This window comes from Heloderma suspectum, chromosome 5, assembly GCF_057233095.1.
Source record: "Heloderma suspectum isolate Gila_16-S chromosome 5, 16-S_ref, whole genome shotgun sequence".
Classification (NCBI taxonomy): Eukaryota; Metazoa; Chordata; class Lepidosauria; order Squamata; family Helodermatidae; genus Heloderma; species Heloderma suspectum.
The window spans coordinates 235,212,943-235,232,712 of NC_139462.1; the positions used below are offsets into that span (position 1 = coordinate 235,212,943).

General features: G+C 57.9%; 2 protein-coding genes across 3 annotated transcripts in view; both read left to right on the forward strand.

Moving 5' to 3' along the window:
- Positions 1-19,770, forward strand: part of LOC146345412 (arf-GAP with GTPase, ANK repeat and PH domain-containing protein 3-like) — a 123,267-nt gene that overhangs the window by 55,823 nt on the left and 47,674 nt on the right. For both annotated transcript variants that reach the window (XM_084859715.1, XM_084859714.1), the window contains exons 2-5: positions 13,319-13,377; positions 16,254-16,341; positions 18,057-18,142; positions 18,590-18,731. In XM_084859715.1, coding sequence (XP_084715841.1) covers positions 13,319-13,377; positions 16,254-16,341; positions 18,057-18,142; positions 18,590-18,731 — 375 coding nt within the window. The remainder of the gene's footprint in view (positions 1-13,318; positions 13,378-16,253; positions 16,342-18,056; positions 18,143-18,589; positions 18,732-19,770) is intronic.
- Positions 78-920, forward strand: LOC146345413 (uncharacterized). Its single transcript, XM_084856074.1, has one exon. It carries the CDS (start codon positions 78-80, stop codon positions 918-920), a length of 843 nt encoding a protein of 280 aa, XP_084712200.1.

The window sequence follows — 19,770 nt, forward strand, 5'->3', positions numbered from 1 at the left end:
GGGCGCGGCGGGGCGCGGCGCGGCGGGGCAGGGCGCGCGCTGGCCGGCGGCCGTGGCGATGCGCTCCTCCGCGGGCGATGGCGGCGGCGCGCGGGCGTGAGGCGGCCCCCCGGCGGGCCGCGAGCGCGTGCGAGGCGCTGGAGCGGCAGGGGGGCCCGGCCGTGCGGGCGGCGGGCGAGCGGCAGCAGCGCCAGCGCCGGCCCCAGAGCGTCTGCGCGCTGGGCGACGGGCTGGGCCAGGGCCCCGCGCCCGCCGCCCGCGCCGGCTGGCTGGCGTTCCTGCGCCGGCGCTCGCCCCGCCGGCCCAGCGGCGCCGCCGAGGAGGGAGCGGCCGGCCCGCGCCCCGAGGCGGCCCCGGCGTCGGAGGGCGGCGGCGAGTTCGCGCGCGGCGGCGCCGCGTGGGGCAGCCGGCGGTGGGCGCTCCTCGGGGCCCGGGCCGACGCGGGCGCGGGCGCCCGCCGCACCTTCAGCCGGCTGCGCAAGAGCTTCAGCTTCCGCCTGCGCCGGGGCCCCGAGCTGCGGCGCTCCGGCTCGGCGGCCCTGCTGCGCCCGGCGCGCCTCCGCACCCGCAGCGAGGGCGACGCCGCCTCCCTGCACGCCTTCCCCAGCAAGCGGGACCTGCTGTGCCCGGCCGCGGCGCCCGCCTGGCACCGGCCGCGCCAGGACGGCGGCGGCTTCTGGAGGCTGATCGCCGGCCGCCTCCGGCGTCGCGAGCGCGGCGACGGCCGCTCCTTCAGCCTGCTGGAGCCCGCTCGGGGCAGCGCCGGCGCCCCCCTGTGGAGCCGCCTCGGGGCCGAGCCCGTCCTGGTGGCCGTGGGCAGCGGCAGGAGCGGGCCGCCCGGTAAGAAGCGTCGCTGGGCTGCGCCGGGGCGCGCGGGGCGGAGGGCTGTTCGAGCCGCCTCTGACCGGCGTGGCCTGTAGGCGGGGGAGGGGGACGGGCCTGCCGCCTGCCTGCCTCCCGCCGCGTGAGCGGCTCTGCCCGGGGCCTCTGGAACAGGCCGGGTACCCCTCTGCTTGCGTCCTCGTCCTTGTCGCCAAGTGCTTCCGGGGCTGAATCCTTCCCCTTGGCGACAACCTTGTGCGGGAGCCGCTGCAGCCCTTCTGAGTTCGTACAGGGGATTTGAGGGCGGGGGCCGGGTGATGATGCCACAGCTCAGCTGGGACACCGGGGTGCCCTTTCAGTGGGGTGTTGTGGCCCAGGCCTTGAAGAGCAACCTCTGTCTTGGCTGGGGATGTTGGGAGGGGGCTGTGCCCTGTAGTGGTGAAAGCGATTTTCCTGGCAGGAGCCCTGGAGGGCCTTCTCTGAGAGAGACTGGGGAGCCAGGCATGGGCAAGGGCTCTCTTGCCATGGAGGGAAGAGCTCCACTGGCCCTTGGCGAGATCCTTCCTGCCCAGGAGTTGCCTTGGCCCAGGCAGGGGCCAGGGAAAGCCTCACTTTGAAGGCAGGGGAAACTGTGACAGGAAGGGGACATGGTTCCTGCATGTGGAGCTCCATGCCAAGCAGGATGTCAGACTGGGGGGGGGGGGTACCAAGGACCAGCCCTGCGAAGGAGGAGCAAGGCAGGATGTCAGCCAGCCAGCCTGGGTCACCCAGGATGCTGTGGGTAGGATTAGGCTGGGGGGGTGGACGCAGGTGGCTGCCCTTGTTGCCTTCTGCAGCTCTACCTAGTGCTGTCCAGCACAATCCCCCCCCCCCATGCGCACGTTTCAGCGAGTGAGCCAGGGCCCATGGTACAAGCCCCCGGACTGCATGTGGGTCCAACACTCGTGGTCTGGGCACGTGGGTGTGCCAGTCTCCCCAACCCCAGGAGGGCTCCTCAGCTCCCTTGGTGTGCTGGAAAGAGTGGGCCGTGCTTGCCAGAGCTTCTGGCCCAAGCTGCCCCCCCCCCTGGTGTTCGTAGTTGCTGGTACAGAGCCCCCCTCCCCCAAGCTGCTGTCCTTGTCTTCGTTGCATTCATTTGTACCCCATGATTCTCCCAAAGAGGCTGACGTCATCACAGACACAAGAATTTCACAAGACAGCCAAGCAACATGAAGTTATCTGACAAAAAAGCTGCAATACACTCTCAGTTCAATACTTAAGAAGACACCAAAATATATATTGATTCAGTTATCCAAGAAACTGCTGATTTAAGGCTAGAGTTAAGATTATCTCCTGTTGGCTTAAGCTCCACAAAGCCAGGAAACTGGAAGCATAGGCTGATGCTTTAACAGACATGCCCGGGATCAGTGATGCTCTGCTCTGACAGCCATTGTGCTTCCTTAAGATTTATCCTCCTTGCACCCACACTTTGCCTTGGTCTTTCAGGCCCAAATCCAGATGGGGAGGACGGAGTGCCTGGGACCTGCAAAGATCCCCCACACTGCCCTGGTCCGGTCTTGCCTTAGGAAGCTTCTGAGCCTTACTGTATTGCTAGAGAACCCTCCTGCGAGTTGACCCAGGCCAGTTTGCTGCTTGTAAGCAAGCACAGTTTCTGGCATCGCACAGCATCTTCTCTGATCACAGGGCACTTCTGTTAACGCATCAGCCTAAGCTTCCAGGGCCCCGGCTTTGTGGAGCTTGGTCTTAAACAGGCCGGTTTTTTAATAATTGAATTTCCCTTGTTTTTAAAGAGGGCATTTATCATTACAAATGTTTCGAAAAAGGGAACTAATACGCAGTCTAAAAAACAAAACACAAACAAGTCGTTAACTGAGTACGTGTGTACAAATGGATAGGTATGTTCCTTTATGTTCAGAATAGCTTATTTCTGAGTACGCCTGCACAAAGTTTCAGCACAGCTTTTTCCTTTTCCTCCCTTGCTTCATCAGTGAAGTAGATTCCCTCAGCCTCCAAAATTACCTCACTCTTATCTCAGTTGCCAGTTACCCCCGCTGTCAGAATGCTGGCAGGAACAGGGGGCTCGAAGCATCGCTGTGTCCAGGCATCGTTCTCACCTCAGAGTGGCACCGAGCATGCCTGACAAAACTTTGCCTGCAGTTGCCACAGGCTTTCATGGGGCAGAAAAATCTTGATGCTTTTTAAACCACTGCTCAGAATTCACCAAAACTATGAAACGCACACCTCCTTGACAAGCCCAAATAAATTGCATCAGTAGTTTTCCCCAGAATTTGAAAGTAATATATAATATGCTGAGCCACAGCTTGGAGTAAAAAGTACAAATTTTCAGCACATTTAACTTGCTGTACCAGAGGCAGTTTTTATCAGATTGGTTTGAAATTTTGTACAGTTGTAGACCTTACTGGATAGGTTATGAAGTTTCGGGTTAGTAGCTCAACGGGTGTCATTTTTGTAAGCAGTAGAAACTTGAGGCTTATAACGGCAGAAATGGGGGGGGGAGTTGGCAACTCACCTTAACTAAAGGCGCACTTCTGTGCCCCTTTAATAAATGGGAAGGGGATGACAATCTGCAACCTATATTTCGGCCAATGCTGTCCACACTCCAGCAGCCAGTGACCCCAGCAGCTCTCAGACCATGAGAGGAGGCAAAGCTAGCCTAGAGGCAGCAGGTGCCAAGAGGAGAGCTCCGCAGAGCCAGCCCGTGCAGGGATGGCAGCACAAGGCACCAAGCAGCACCAGATCCCCTCTTGTCAGACCTGCCCCCCCCCACAGGTTAGTTCAGATGCAGAAAACGGGGAGGCAGCCACCACGGATCTTGCGGCACGTGGAGTAACTGTGGTTGTGTTGGTGACTTGGTAGCCCATCCTGAGGTACTCAAGGCACCTGCAGAACACCTAATCCCTGGTCTCAGCCAGTTGCCAGGCTGGTCGCCTTGAGTGTGAAAGAGAGTCTGGGTGTAAGTGGGGGCTGGGCGGGCAACAGAGAATGACACTGCCCCTCAACCCATTCCTGCCACGGCTGCTCTCCTGGCCAAGGGGAAGGCAGGGTGTGGCCGCTGTGCAAAAGCTTCTGTGCCCCGGAGCGTGGTGGTTGGGGTGTCACATGCTGCTGCTCGCTCCTGCCGTCACCAGTGGCCCCGGAGCCACTCCTTGGTCCCACAAAGACCCCCTGGGAGCTGGAGCCGCCATTATTTTCCTTCTGTGCAGCGGTAGGGTGGTGTGGTGGACACTGGTGAGATTTTCCCTCCAGGCAACTTGGATGGAAGATCTCTTGGGGCAGGGGGCTCTCTTTGAACTATGTGACCTTGGTCCTATCGGCATGTTTTCCATGGCAACTAATGTGACTTAATGAGCTGTCTGTGTGATTGAAGACTCCCGTTGGCTGGGACAGGAAGGAAAGAGAGCGGTCCTGTGGGAACGACTGCAGTGGATGGCGAGAGGCCCGGCGTGTTTGGCACAGGGCACATTTGGAGTATGCCAGCCCTAGGCTGACCTGAGGGAGCCGCACTGCACAGTTGTGCAGGGACTGGGCAGGATGAGGTCCCAGCAAGGCTGGGTCCAGGAGATGGCTGGCTGGCTGAGCTGCAGGGAGAGGTGGAGCTGGCTGCTGGCCACCTCCTGGCTCCTGTGGGTGGAGAGGGTGCAAGAGGAGATGAGGAGGAGCAGGGGACAGGCTGTTGGGCAGAGGGCCGAATCCACGTGCGCGCGCACCCCCGTCAGCCTGCCTGGTCAGCTGGCAAGAGAGGGGCTGGAAAAGGGATGCTGCAGGGAGCGGGGGCGTGGATGAAGTGGGAAGCAGGGGCAGCAGAGGCGAGGCAGGGAAATGGCAGCGGGGGGGGGAGACGTGCCCGGGCAGGACGGCGACGGTGATGTCACGTGCTGGAGGTGGCAGGAGGCACGCCAAGGAGTGGGGGGTGGAGGAGGCCCCGCGCAAGGGTGTGTCAGCAGCCATGGCTGCATGGAGGACGGAAGGTGCACCTTTGACGCAAAGGTGGGGTGGGCGGGTGGGTTTCCAAGGCAGGAGAAGAGCAGAGGGCCCCAAGCCTTAAGCAGGCTGGGGAGGGGCCCTTAGGGCAGGGGTTGGCAGCACTAGAGTCGGCCCCAGCACATACCTTGGGAGGGGGGAGCAGCTGCCGCCCAGGGCAGGGAAGGGTCCCCACTACCCGGGTTGCTGGGAAGCTCCGTAATGTTGCCACATGTTTGTTGCCGGGCCTTTGGGTTGGGAGGATGGGTCTGGCATCCAAGTGCCCCCCCATCATCTGTGTGGTTTCTTGAGGGCGGGGGCTTAACCAGGCTCTTCTAACTTCATCCCTAACCTGAGTGGGTTGGGGGCAGAGGGGCTGCATCTTTCTTGCCTACGCCCACCCCCGGGCTTTTTTTGCTGGGGGCGGGGTGTCTGCACAGAAGATCTCTGGGCAGGCCTGCTGAACGCGCTGCACTGCTTCTTTGGTCCAAGGAAGAAATGCGCAGCTTTGTTTCCTTGGAGGCCCCTTTTCTGCCGGGGGGCGGGGGCTGATGTTGTAATATAATTGAATCGCAACAATTGAATCGCAATTAACAGTCTCTTAAACAGGGGAGGGGGGCACTGTCTCCAACCCTCTTGGAGAGCTGGAGGAAGGGGGGTGTACATGGGGGGGGCTCCTTTATTTTTATTGCCTTTCTGTCTCACCTTTTTTCCATCGTAGAACTCAAGGTGGCTCCCTGGGGCTCCCAGGTGGCCTCCCCTCCAAGCACTGGCCAGACCCAGGACTGCTTAGCCTCCGCACAGCGGCCGCCTCGTGTGCCTTCAGACTGTGCCCTGCTGAGCACGGAGGTGTTTGCTGGACCAGGGGACTCCGCAGAAGTATCTGGGTTCTTGCCCACTGGTGGTCATTCTCATGAGACGGGGGGCAGAGAGGTTGGCTGGAGGGTCAGAACAGAGCTGTGAAGGAGCAGAGAACTGGGCGGGGCGCAGCGGTGGGCGGGGGGATCGCCCTTCTTCTCTGGAGCAGCTGCGGCGCCTCCCTGGGTCCACTGAAGGGGTGGCTGTGAATGAAGTGTCGGGATGGGCACGGCAGACCCTGTGCCTGGAGGCCAAGCGTGGAGGCGGCCGCGATGCTCTGCTGGCCGGAGAGGCGGCCACCCGCATGGCTGGCCGCTGTGGGGTTGATCTCTGGCCTGGGGAGGGGAGTAGTAATGGCCACCCTCCTCTCTGAGGCCAAGGCAAGCAATGGGGGAGCTGCTTGGCGGAGGGGCAGTGGGTAGGAGCCGTCCCGGAGAGTCCTCGCAAGGGCCAGCTGGCTGGCCAGGCAGCAGTGGCCCCAGGCCCCTTCCTGGCAGCCTCCGACTGGGGCAGGAGGGAGCCTGCCTGGAAGATTCCCAGGCCGTGGTCAGTGCTCAGCCGCATGGGCCTGCGATCGGGATCCTCTCCATGGCCCCCAGGCCGCTGCAGGGCTGCTGGTCAGCTGGCTGGGGTTTCGCTTGGCCCGAGGAGCCACCCACCCGCCTCCCCTTCTCCCTGTTGTTGGCTGGACTGTTGCCGGGCGGAGCAGCCCCAAATGCTCGCGCAGTTGCCCCGAGAGGCTTGCTGCCAGGTTGGGCTGCTCTGACTTGTGCAGAATTGAGCTGGTGCCTGGGGCCCGGTCAGCTATCTTGGGCTGGATGCAGTCCGGGGGCTGCCAGTTGGCGCCTTTGTGCTCCAGCCGGCCTTTGCCCATGCTGTGATTCTGCGACGGACCGTGTGAAGGCACCTCGTCCCCGCTCGCCGTGCCCAGCTCTGCCCGTGTGTTCCCCAGGAAGTAGCGGCCTTTCTCTGTAGGGCAGGGAGCTTCCCCCGCGTGTCTCAGACTGGGACTGGGGCTCAGGTAGCCACTCCCTCTTGTGGGCCAGGAATCGCCCTGCCATGGCCCTCCTCCTGCCCCACTCCTGGCAGCTCACCCCTGGCGTAGGAGACTGCTGTGGGGTGTGGCAGGCAGGCAGGAGCCCACTTCAGCCATGCCTCCATCCGGCCTTTCCAGTTGCAGGGCAGAGGAGCAGCCTGGAGAAATGTGGCCTGTGGCAGCTGTCGCTGGAAGCCTCTTCGTTGTCTCGCCAGCCTGTTGGGGAAGGGCGTTGGGCTTCCTGGCATGCATTCCCCAGTCGCAGCTGCCTTGTGTGGTGGCTGGCCAGGCTGCCAGGCCTCTGCTGGCCCCTTGATCCCACGCTCAGTGTGTTGGCAGTGGTGCCCTCTGAAGCTGCCAGAGCCGGCCCCATGGCCCATCTCGCCCAGGCAGGCAGGCGTTCTTTCCCAGCTGCTGGGCTGCCTCTGACACCTTCGTGGAGATGCTGTGGCTGCGGCGCCTCCTCTCGGCCCCGTCTTTCCGGTCTCACTCCCTCGTTTTACGGGATGTGGCACAGCGGGATTAGGGGTCCCTGCCGTGCTCTTGCTTGCTTGCTCACTTTTGCTCCCTCAGAGGGTGCGCTGTTTGGGGGCTGGAGATGGGGCCACCCTAGACATGCTGTCAGCTGTGGGCAGGCGATTGATGCACATCTTAAAAAGGTGAAGAGTGGCGGGGAGGGGAGCAAGCAGCATCAAGACTGCCAGGGGTGGGGAGGGAGTTTCTGACCCTCTCCTCCCCTGCCACTTTCCCAACAAAACTCTCCACAGCTGTTACTTATCATCTCGTTTGGCTCATGCCAGTTAGTAGTGCTACCTGAACCACAGACCTCCTGTGCTTGGTGTGGCTTTCCAAAGCCCCCAAATGTGGCCTTTGTGTGCACACAATTGGACACCATGTGGGAGCAAGAGTGGTCCAGTGTGTCTGCCCCAGGGATTGGTCCCAGTGCAGATGTGAGGCAGGAACAGAGCCAGGAAACCTCCATCCTTGGGCTCTAGGAAGCAGCCTTATTCAGGGCCAGGTTCTCTGTGTGCCCAGCCCAGCATGGCCTCCTCTCATGGTCTCCAGGGTCTCTGGCTGAGCAGGGCTGTTCCCATCACCTGCTGCTACCTGATCCTTCTAACTGGGGAGGACAGAGGTGGAACCCAGGTCTTCTGCATGCAGAGGCACTGAGTGATAGCCCCTCCCCAAAATGGCTGCACCGGTTGATTTTTCCATGAATTGGGTCTGGAGAGTAACGGGGGCATTTTGTGTTGGGCACACCTCTCCTGTGCCCTGCCCCCGTTGGCACTTCACCTCTGGATTTCGTTGCTGGAAATCAGGGTCATGCTACAAAATAGAAAATGGATTGCAGAGCTTGAAGGTGCAGGATGGCTCCCCCCTCCCAGATAAGCTGCAGTGGATGAGAGTGCCCCTCCCACGCCACCGTTGATGGCTCAGCACCAGCTTTCTCTGGCCAGCCCATCCTTGCTCTACTAAGCAAAGGGTGCTCCAAATCCTGGCAGCATGATGCAATGCATGGGGTGTTGTTTCTGTCATCAGAGCCTCCTGCGGCGACAGCCTTGGGCTTGTGGTCCTCTGTGTGTGGAAGGCGATTGTTTTCTGTCATCAACAGTCATTGGAACCCCTCTGCTTCCCCAAATCCACCTGAATGAGGTGAGGCAGATACCTCCTAAGGATAGGGCCTTTTCCATGGTGGCACCCTGCTTGTGGAATTCCTGCCCAGAGAGACTCGCCTGGCACCTACCTTGTAGTGTTTTGTGGTGTGAAGGAAGACCTTTTGATTCTCCCAAGCGTTTTAGCTTTTCTGTTTTATAAATTGGTGTTAGTGCATTTTAAATTCTTTTGCAATGCTGATGGCTTTTACTTTGGTTTTTACCAATTATTTTATTCTGTGCTTTTAAGCTTTTTAGGTTTTTATATTATGTTTTATTATGGTTTCAAGATTTGTTTTGTGGCTGCCAAGGAAGCTCTGGCTATTAGGCAGTATAGAAATGTAGTAAATAAAGAAAATAATGAAATGATGAATGAATCCAGGAGCAGGTGGAGGGAGAGGTGGTGGCAGAGAAGAGAAATCACAAATGTGATGAGCTGTCAGGGGGTGTCAAGGTGAGAGCAGCCCTGTCAACCTGGCTGGTCAGGAGAGGATGTGGGGGCTCCGTTGCTGCTCCCTCTCTGCTGGGATTTTGCACACGCACCTCACCCCACCCCCTAGGCAGGCTCCCTGCAGCCTCTCGCAGCCTCCATCATCATCTTGGGGGCAAGAGGGTTCTCTTTCTGCGGAGGCTGTGGGGTGATGGGGGAGCAGGGTTCAGGCCTCTGCTGCAGAGGACTGGCTTGGCCTGTCTAGGCAGGGCCCAGGTGTGACTGGAGCGGAGCTGAGGGCTCAGCAGAGCAGCCCTCCCTCCCCCTCTCCCCATGTGGCTTGACCCGGGCATGCATGTTGGGTGTGGTCCCACCCAGTCTGGGGGGGGATGCTGGATCCCAAAATGCCTCCAGTGCTGAGGCACTGCTCTCCTGCTGGGCTCCATGAAGCTGAGCATGGCTGTAGGACAGGAGGGGCTGCACTCCCCCCCCCCCGAAGGACCCTTCGGCCCGAGCAGGGCTGATGGAGATGCCCCCCTGCCCTGCCTGTGGTGTCCACGTCCACTTCTGCCTCTGGAAGCGTGGGGGCAGGGCGATGACAACAGGGAGGTTTCTGCCCCAGCAGAGGCCCAGATCAGCCAGACCTGTCTAGCCAGTTTGGGTGGTGTCCCTGCTGGCTCCTAGCTGAGCCTCCCGCCTGCCTGCCTCTTCAGCCTGGCCCAGCAAAGAGCTGCAGGGCTTGGGAGGATGCGCCTCTGAGAGCTCCGGACAGGGGGCCCCGAGGTTCAACCTCTGCACCACATGATGCCCCCCCATTATTTGACCACAGCTGCCGTAGCGCTGCTGAGGTGCCTCTTCCCTAGGCAAAACAGGTCCAGGCCATTTGGGCCTTCCTCATCGGATGTGGTCTCCGGTCCCCTACCATCTCCATCACCCTCGTCTGGAGGCAGTCCGGTTTCTCAGTCTCCTTTATTAATCTGTGAGGTGCCCAGAACCAGGCCCAGTACTCCAGATGCAGTCTGACCCAAGCAGAATAGATCGGGGGGGGGGACACTGACTCCCAGCCCCCCAGAACTATTCTGTATAACCAGGAATTCTGATAAGAAATTAGGGAACAAGCACACAACTGTAAATGGGTCAGGTAATACTAGTATGATGTTGTAACAATATGAAAACACACAATGCATGTAGTGGGTGTTAGTGATACATTTAAAATAGGATCGTTGTTGGAATAATATAATTATACATATGAAAACAATGTGAATACAACTGTACATATATTGGAAGATAACAGAAGCATCTGTATCACAAGTTGTTGTTAAGTCGTGTCCGACTCTGTGACCCCACGGACCATAGCACGCCAGGCCTTCCGGTCCTCCGCTCTCTCCCGGCGTGTGCTCAGATTCATATTCATTGCATCGGTGATGCTATCTAGCCATCTCATCCTCTGCCGTCCCCTTCTCCTTTTGCCTTCAGTCTTTCCCAGCATCAGGGTCTTTTCCAGGGAGTTTTCTCTTCGCATTAGGTGGCCAAAATATTTGAGCTTCAGCATCTGCCCTTCCAATGAGCACTCAGGGTTGATTTCCTTTAGGATGGACTGATTTGACCTCCTTGCAGTCCAGGGGACTCACAAGAGTCTTCTCCAGCACCACAGTTCGAACGCATCAATTCTTCGGCGCTCAGCCTTCCTTATAGTCCAGCTCTCACAGCCATACGTTAGTACTGGGAAAGTATCACAAGTATATACATATTAATATTATAGTTTGTTCAAAGGACCTTAAAGTCCATCCAAAAAGTCTTTACAGGAATCCGGTGTAATCCTGTTTCACATATGACTTGCTTCTTCAGATAGATAATAACTGTTAAGATATTAAGATATTAAGATCTATAGTCATATATATATATATGCACACATATGCACATACAGACACGTGTGTGTTCATGCATAGGCACATACGCACGCACACATTATTATTTTTATATTCACATTAGTTGTCAGTTAATGATCATAAGATCTGACATCTTATGTGTAATATATAAAGGCATTTGTATTGGGGATATTTATTTGATTGCATATGAAGCCAAACGCTATACCTTTAATAGCAATGTGGATGACTTGGCCTTTCTTCAGCACTGGGTATTTAAAACCTGTTAGGAATTGGTGTGCTCACAGCTGCCGACTCAACTTACCGACATTAGAGCAGGAGAGATTATCAGCCTGTGGTTTGAGGTTTGTTTGGTCACTGTGTGTCTCATTTCAAAGAAACTCGGTGGTGTACTGATACTGTATGCTTTACATGTTGTCCTTTCTTAGCTCTGTGAAGCTCTATGAAAAAACTATTCAGATTACAGTACTGTCACAGCGTTTTTTGTTGAGTCTAAGGACGGTGAGTTTGTACGTGTACATATTATGATAACTGACAACTAATGTGAATATAAAAATAATGTGTGCATATATATATAACTATAGATCTTAATATCTTTACAGTTATTACTTATCTGAAGAAGCAACTCATATGCGAAACAGGATTTTTGGATAGACTTTAAGATCCTTTGAACAAAGTATAATATTAATATGTATATACCTGTGATACAGATGCTTCTGTTATCTTCCAATATATGTACAATTGTATTCACATTGTTTTCGTATGTATAATTATATTGTTCCAACAACAATCCTATTTTAAATAGATTGCTAACACCTGCTACATTCATTGTGAGTTTTCATATTGTTACAACATTATACTAACTTTACCTAACCCATTTACAGTTGTGTGTTTGTTCCCTAATTTCTTATCGGTTTTTATAACTGTGGCCCTTTTTTGTACTTAACCAGGAATTCTAACCTGTATAATGGGACTTCTGGTTCTGTGATGGCCTGGAGGATATAACCAGAATTGTTCTGTGATGGAGAGAATGGGAATTCTTTGTTTCTTAACTCTCAGATGTTTCCAGTACAGGCCATAGAAGCAAATAACACTTGGATAAATATATCAAATAAACATATGTGCTTACCGAAATGGGGTGGGGGTGGGAGAGGGATTTAGCATTACTTTGCTGACCATTGCTCCTTTGCAGCTGCTTCAAGGAGGGGCCTCAAGGCTCAGCCCTGCCACGTGGCCCAGAAGGATGCCCAGGTTGATGGTCCTGAAAGCCACCGGGTGGAACTGCAGCTGCACCTGGGCTTGCTGAGAACCAGAAATGGATCCACTGGTCAAAGTGGCAAAAGTTCTGCTGGAGGTCTGTGGGCTTTGCCCAGCATGGAAACACGTCTTGAGTAACAACAGGATTTTATATTTCCAAAATGAGGGATCCGCCGTTTCCCCCTTTCTGGTTCCCAGCAATCCTAGGCACAGCTTCCAGTCTAGCCTGTAACCATGACCCGCAGAGCCCAGTTTGAACATCTGCAGACCCCTTCCCCCCACCCCACATCATCTTGGGACTCTGAACATGCGGAAACTGTGACCGTCATGTTCGGTTTCCCCCCCCTCCCCTATTCCTCCTCCCCAAACCTGTTTTTGTAACCCCTCACTTGATGAAAAGATCGGGAGATCTCGAAAGCTTGCACTGTTTTGTGATTGTTTGGTCCAGTTGAGGTATTTCACTAATATGAATTTTGGAATCTTATATTTATGTATTTATTTGTAGGGCACTTTTTAGGGCAGAGCTCTTGCAAGGGGCTGACGTAATCATAACACTTAATACCCATTAGAAACAAGAAAACCCAGACAAGCGAAGACAGACTTCCTACGACAGCTGCGCCATTTTCCAAACAAAACACAAAAAGCCCTCCCTGCCTCGGCTGCTCTGCCACTGTTGTTGGCCAGAAGGCGCTCCGGGTGGGATCGGGGTGAGGAAAGGCCCCGAGGGTGCCTGGGCAAAGCACTGGCTCAGTGCGCGGAGAGGAAGCCAGGCGTTTGGGGCCAGGCCCTCCTCAGGCCTTTGGGGGGAGGGGTCTTCATCTCTTCTGCTGACCCCTCGCTGGATGGAGCGTTGTCTGTGCCACTGGGCAGCTCTCAGCTCTGGGCCCCTGCTCTCCCCCAACCCCACCTGGGTGCTGCTGCCTGTGTTGCCACGCGAAACGAAGGCCGTGCCCCCTTGGCCTGGCTCCTGCGGCTGCAGTGCTGCTCCGTGGGCCTTCAGGCCGCCAGACCAAGCCTGCGGGGGCACAGAGGAGGGTCTGCTGCTGCTCCTCGGGTGGGCGGGGGTGCCTGAGGAGGGCCACGCCACCCTTCAGTTTCTCCTGTTTTTAGGCAAGCATTTTGTTGCTGGGATGTGTTAGGGAAGAGATGATTGTTCCAGGCCTTGCAGTCGATATCTCATAAAAGGAAAACTGGGCCTTCTGTCACTATTGTTTACTATGTAAGCAAATATGGTGGATGAGGCTCATCTCCCCCGCCCCCCTTCTGCTCGCTTCCGTGGCTGCCTCCTGTCCAGGCACTGACCTGCCTGAGGCTTGGGCGACTAGCTGGCGTTCCTGAGCATGGTCTGTTTGGCTCATGGTGGCCCCTCAAGGTCTCTCTCTCTCTGTCTCTGCAGATTCATTTGTGAACAGCCAGGAATGGACCTTGAGCCGGTCAGTGCCGGAGCTCAAAGTGGTGAGTAGCTTTCCGTGGGGGGTGCGCGTGCTCCTTCGCCCCAGCTTGACTTGGGAGAGAGGCTGGGTCAGCTGCTGGCTGTGGACAGGTGACCTGACCCTCTCGCTCCGTTAGATCAAAGGTGGGGGCTGATGTGTCTGCGATGAGTGCTGCCCCCCAAGTGGTGGTTGGCACTTCTTGTTCTTGCCTTCAACAAGGAACACCCCCCCACCACCCGTACACACACACACATGTAACTGGGCCATAGGAGGGCACGAGACAGTGGGGTGGCTTTGCATCTGCACCCAGAGCAGACTGGAGGTGGGGCTCACTGCCGAGCATGCAGGATGGCCTCTCCCTGCACCCGGTGTTTTTAGCAGGGCCCCATCAGTGGGCCTGAGCCTGCTGGCCACCCAGCCGTGGGCGACTGAGCCAGGGAGCGGTGGGCCAGCCCTGTCCCACTGAAGGTGAGTCGCCCGAGGAACTCGGCACCTCTGTCTCGCTCCATCCTGCTCTGCAGTGTCTGGCCAGACAGGGCAGCAGCTGGCAGCCCGATGCTGCTGTCCGAAGAGCAGATCCTTCGCTGCTGCTGCGGTGCGTGTGTTTTTGAAGGTGTGGGAAATGGGGCCTGTGTGCTTCAGAAAGCTGACCTTGTCGAGCTCGGGGACAGGCTTACGAGTGCCAGCCAGTCAGGATTTTCCCACCTGAGGGGAGGGGGCGGGGCTCAACCAAGGATCCAAGGCCAGTGCCCCCTCCCCACACATGGGCTCGGAAGAAGCACATTGCTGTGTAAAGGCCCAGAAAGGGAGCTCTCTCCAACCCAAGAGATGCCTGACAAACCCAAAGCATGAGCTGCTAAGGTCCCATGGACTCTGCAGGATAGAGAGTGTCTGGGATGAGCTTATCCAGTCAAGAATTCCCAAATTACCTGGAGAGGAGTTTAACTCGTTCGTAGCCGCTGGGGCTCACTGTCTGTCTGGAAAGGCAGAGAGCGCCACCTTCTGGGCAACGGCAGGGCAGGGATCCGCTTGCAGGCGGTTCTCTTTCCACGCCTAACTGCGTGGGGCAGATTGGACAGATGGACGTGGGGCTGACGTTTCCCTCATGCAAGGAGGCCGACTCTCCGGGAGAGGAGGGGCGAGGCGGGGCGGCACAGCAGCGGAGCCTGCAGCCCGAGAGGCTCCAAGGGCGTCTTCGGAGTGCCGGGGCGGCGGCGGCATTCTCCCAGGGGTGAGCACAGACTAGTGGGGCCTGGCAGGGGCTGAGAAGGCAGAAGGGGGCCGTGCTCCTGGAGTCTCAATGCGCCCACGGCCGTCTTCGGTCTCGGGAGGACGCCTGACCTGCTGGGCGACCACCGTGCGTCTCTCAGCAGAGTGGTGTCGCAGGAAGGGCCTGGGTGGGTGGGTGAGTCCTTGCGTGGGCTGTGCTCCGATCCTGGCTTCAGTGGCGCGAGGGGCATGCCAGGTGGCGGCTGCCCTCTGCTTTGCCTCCAGCAGCACCAGGAGTGGCCAGGGGCTCTTCGCCATCAGCAGAGGCTGCCGGGCGCGGTCCTCCTCTGCAGGCCGAGGTCGCGGGGAAGCAGTGCTCCAGGTCCCTGGAGGCCCTTTGCCAGAGCCCCATTGGCGGGGTAAGAATGGGAGGGGTGTGCACTCCACACATGCCTCCCTCCGCCCCTGCACATGTCCAGCAGCTGACCTAGGCCTCTGGAAATGGATCCGTGGGCAAAGCCCCGGAAGCCCCGGGCACAGTCGCTCAGCCATGGCCCCTTCTGCTCCGTGCCAGGCCTGAGGGTGGATGGATGCACGGTCGGGCGGAGGACCAAGGGTCTGCCTGTGCAGAGAACCATCCCCACAGTGGTGGCAAACTGCCTCCCCACTCCCGCCAAGCAAGAAACTTACCCTGTTCCTCAGACGGGCACAGACTCACTGTCTTCTTGGAGCGAGCCCTTCTGGACCACTTAGCAAAGGCTTTGGCTCTGATTGCACCCCAGGTGTCCAGTGTAGATTTGAGGGTCCCCTAACAAGATCAGCCTCGGATGGCCTTCTCTCCGTCCCATCAGCCAGGACAGCTAGACTGGTGAGGACGAGGGAGAGGGCCTTACCTATGGTGGCCCCCACTCTGTGGAACTCCCTCCCTAGGGAACTCCCCCATGCCCCTTCTTTAATGAGCTTCGGCCACGGACTGAAAACTTGGTTGTTCAGGCAGGCATTGGGTGGGTTAGGGTATTTTAGAAAATGGTTTTACTGTAGAATGTTACTGTTTTAAACTGTTTTATTATATACTTTGTGCATTGCCCAGAGTGGCTGGGTGACCAGCCAGACGGGCGATTAATAAATTTAATAAATAAATTAAATAAATAAAATTTCATGCTCCAGCAGAAGCTGGAGACCTCCTCCCCCAACTCCTTCTGCTGTAGCAGCAGGCACTGGTTGCCCCCTCTTGCCCCTTGCTCGACAGGCACCTGCGGAGGCACTGGGCTGGGCCTGCTTGCGGCGCACACTTCCTCGGTTCGCAGCGTTCACGCCGTCTCGCAAGTCAGGCGCAGGCCCTTGCTGGATGTCCGGCACGCACCCTCCCGACCACTGGCCGTTGGGAGGCTTCCTGGCTTTTTTGCTGTTTTCCCCCGTTCTAAGCGACTGAGATCCCCACCGCCCCCAGGCTTTGCTACTGGCAAAAAGACCTTTAAGCAAAAACATGCTGGTGTTTTGGCCTCAGCCATTTTCTGGCCCCATCCACCACTAGAATGCAGCCCCCGAGAGCTTTCCTGAGGGGGGATTTGGCCCCTGGGTCGAAAGAGCCTCTTCAGCCCTGCCGTGCTGGGTCTCCATCCAGGCTCCGCCACCCGAGTGGGCTGGGCGGGAGCAGGGGTGGTGCTCAGCCTTGCTTTTGTGTTGCAGGGGATTGTGGGCAACCTGTCCAGCGGGAAGTCGGCCTTGGTGCATCGCTACCTGACAGGCACCTATGTGCAGGAGGAGTCCCCGGAAGGTGAGCGATGGGCCGCAGAGGGAGGGACCAGCAATGGAGTGCTGAAGGGTATCTGCGGGTTGTCCTCAGGCAAGAATGGTGGGATATCAAAGTTTAAAACTGGCACGACGTCATTGAGACACGTGCGTGGCTCTCTGTGGCTGTAGGTTGCTACCATCCCTGTGCGGTTGTCTTTGCTGCATATGTCAGCGACAGCAACATGGCTTCTCTTGTGTGCTCGGATCTGATCTGCCCAGGACAGCCAAGGCTGAGAAGAAGGGGAAACCAGTTTGCCATGCGGCACGGATGGCACTTGGAATTCAAGGAACCTCTTCTGCTAGGCCAGAGTCTCTCTTCCTCGGAGAGTGCCCCCCCATTCATCTGCAGGTGTCAGGTGCTTCCAGGCACAGGCAGACCGGCATCACCCGGCTGTAGCCTCCATTCCTGGCTGCAGGAGCCCAGCTTCCAAATTAACTGCTCCTAGAACGCAGAAGTCATTTCTGACGTCTTTCCCAAGCTCTGCTGGTATTGGCACTACAGCTTGCCTCATGAGTCACTCCAGTCGTCTCTTCGGCTTTCCGCAGAGGGTTAATTTAAATCTTGGGAGCCGCAAGAAGAAGGGTGCTCTCTGGCTGGTCAGGAGTGGTGCTGCCAGTCCGTCCCACTGGTTTTTTTGGCTTCCTAGAGTGAGTCGGCCTTTGGCTTGGCTGGAATCTCCCTGGCGATGCGCATCCATGCTGTGTCTCCCTTAGAGTAGAGTATGAGGCTGCTCTGTATCTGCCTGGAAGGAGTGGTCCTCATCATGCAACGGGGGCCCCCATCACTGAGAAAGAAAAGCCTTGGAGCTGGATCAGACCAAGGGGGCCCATATAGTCCAGCATTCTGTTCCCACGGTGGCCAACCAGAGGTCCCCATGGGAAGCCCACAGGTGCAAGAGACCCCCCCCCCCACGCTTGTGTTCCCAGCAACTGGCAGTGATAGGCATGCGTCCTCTGTCCTGGAGGTGATATGCAGCCATCAGGACTAGGCGTCCTTGATAACCCCCTCCTCTGTGAATTTGTCTAATCCCCTTTTAAGGCCATCCAGGTTGGTAGCCATCGCTACATCTTGTTGCATCTCTGCTGCCCCCATTGATGTCCTGACGCTGCTGCGAAGCCGATGTTTTAGTCTGGTTGCCACCTTCTGTTTCCTGTGCCTGTTTCTCTCCCTTCCAGTCTGTGTCCTTATTTGCCATGTTGTTTGTTCAAATCCTCCGGGCAGGAGACTTCTAAGGGGGCCCTTTTTGGCACTTGCAAGGGGCTGCGAGAATATCAGGCGCGAGCTGAGAGATATGAATAGACTGTTGGTGAATCTCCAGCAGCCGGAGAGGGAGAGGCACTCCTCCCGCCAAAGGACAGGAGCTGGTGGTGGCCCCAGGAGGAGGGATTGACTTAGATTTGTTATATCGGGGGTGGGGAGTCCATGGGGAGTACTGTTAGAACGCTGCCCCCCGCATTCCAGTTTCGATGGAGAGGAAGCCTGAGGCTGAGAAAAAATAACTTCTCCCTGGCAGAGCTGGTGGAACTTGAACTCTAGCCTCCCGATCCCAGCCCAGGGCTCTGTCTCCCAGGGGCAGGGCAGGGCTCTGCAGGAGGCGAGGGCTGTGGGCAGTGCGCAGGCGGACATCGTGTCTGGAAAGTGCTCTGCGCCTGCGGCCTCGGCTCAGCCTCTCCCTCCCTCCCGGGCGGCGTCTCCAGGTGGCCGGTTCAAGAAGGAGATTGTTGTGGATGGCCAGAGTTACCTGTTGCTGATCCGTGACGAAGGGGGCCCTCCGGAGCTGCAGGTAAGACTTGAGCCCCTCTTCCTGCTGCCCCCCCCCCCCCGAGGAGACCATTCCGAGCAAGACCGGGGCGTTGGGCTCTGCGGGGCCCGTGCTACCCTGGCCGTAGCTGAGCTCTGCCCGGCGCGCGCTGGGGCTGGCAGAGGGCGGCCTTAGCCGGCCTCCTGCCCGCTGGCGTGCTGCAATGGGCCTGCAGAGGGGGAGGGTGCTGCGCGGGCGGTGTGGCTTCGGAGGCCCTCGCACAGCGCTCCGGAAGCCGCGCCTGAACGTGGCAGCAGCGGGCTGGCCAGCAATGGCGCCTGCAAGCCTCGCCGAGAACCCGTGCGCCATGCCCTCCAGCCGTGGCTGCTGGCTCTTTCCCAGGCAGCCCTGCTTGCACGGTGCCTGGCTGGAGGCCGCTGGGGCCCCGCCCCGCCCTGACAGCCCCGCCCTCTGCCCTCTGCCCTCCAGTTCGCAGCCTGGGTGGATGCCGTGGTCTTTGTCTTCAGCCTGGAGGATGAGATCAGCTTCCAGACGGTCTACAACTACTACCTGCGCCTCTGCAGCTGCCGCAACACCTCCGAGGTGCCCATGGTGCTGGTGGGCACGCAAGGTGAGCGGGCGGGGCGGGGCGGGCCGTCAGCCACCCTCCGTGACAGCGGACGAGCGGGCAGCGCAGAGGCGGGCGTGGAATTGGGAAGTCCCCCAAGGTGGGGGTGGGAAGCAACAGCTGGCCCCCCAGTTGCTTTTGTCTGCCACTCCCATCGGCCTTACCCAGCATAGCCAGTGGCAAGGGATGATGGGAGTTGAAGGCCAAAACTCCCATCACACAAGGGAGGGCTACACATCCCCCCCCCCGGGCCATTGCAAGGCCAACTTCTCCCTGTACCTGGACTCCATAATGAGTGATGGCAGATGTGGGGGGCCCTGGTGGAAGGCCCCCCCGCGCATCACATCAGATGACGTCCCACCCAATGGGCCTGCCCAGGAGAAGGGGAAGCCAGCTCCCTTCTCCCCAGCCCACCCCAGCCCTCCTTGCGTGGGCACTGGTTTGGGCGGGAGGACGAGCCCCTACAGCCCGGCCAGAGAGGGACAGGCCAGACACCGGCTCCTTCCCTCGCGGGGCGAGAGCTGGGCGGAGTGTGCCGAGCGTGTGCTTGATAGGCTGCTCTGGAGTGTGGCGACGGCCTCTTGCTGGCTGCCGTGCAGACCTCTTCGTGCCTTCGGATCCTGTAAGCTGCATGGCGTGGCGGCGATGAGGACGCTGTGGGGCTGCGATGCACCCGCCCTCTGCGCATGGGCTTCTCGGTGTGCTTGGGGAACCTGCTGTCTCAGGGAGCCCAGCCATGCACGCAGGGCCCCCTGTGCCGGCCCCACATTGGATGTGTGTGGCCCAGGGTGGGGTCCCACCCTCGCTGTGCCACCCCCCCATCCCCATGTGCTGTGTTCAGCCAGGAAGAGCTCTCTGGGCATCTCTGGAAACTGCCCTTGGTTGAGCTTGGTCTCCATTAAACAATTACGGTTCATTATTGTTTTTTGATTATTGATTTATGTCTGAGATTTATCAGTTGCCCTATAGCTAAAAGCGCTCAGTGTCGCATAGCATAAACATAAATAAAATCATCATCTAGACTGACAGCAAACTCAGGTGC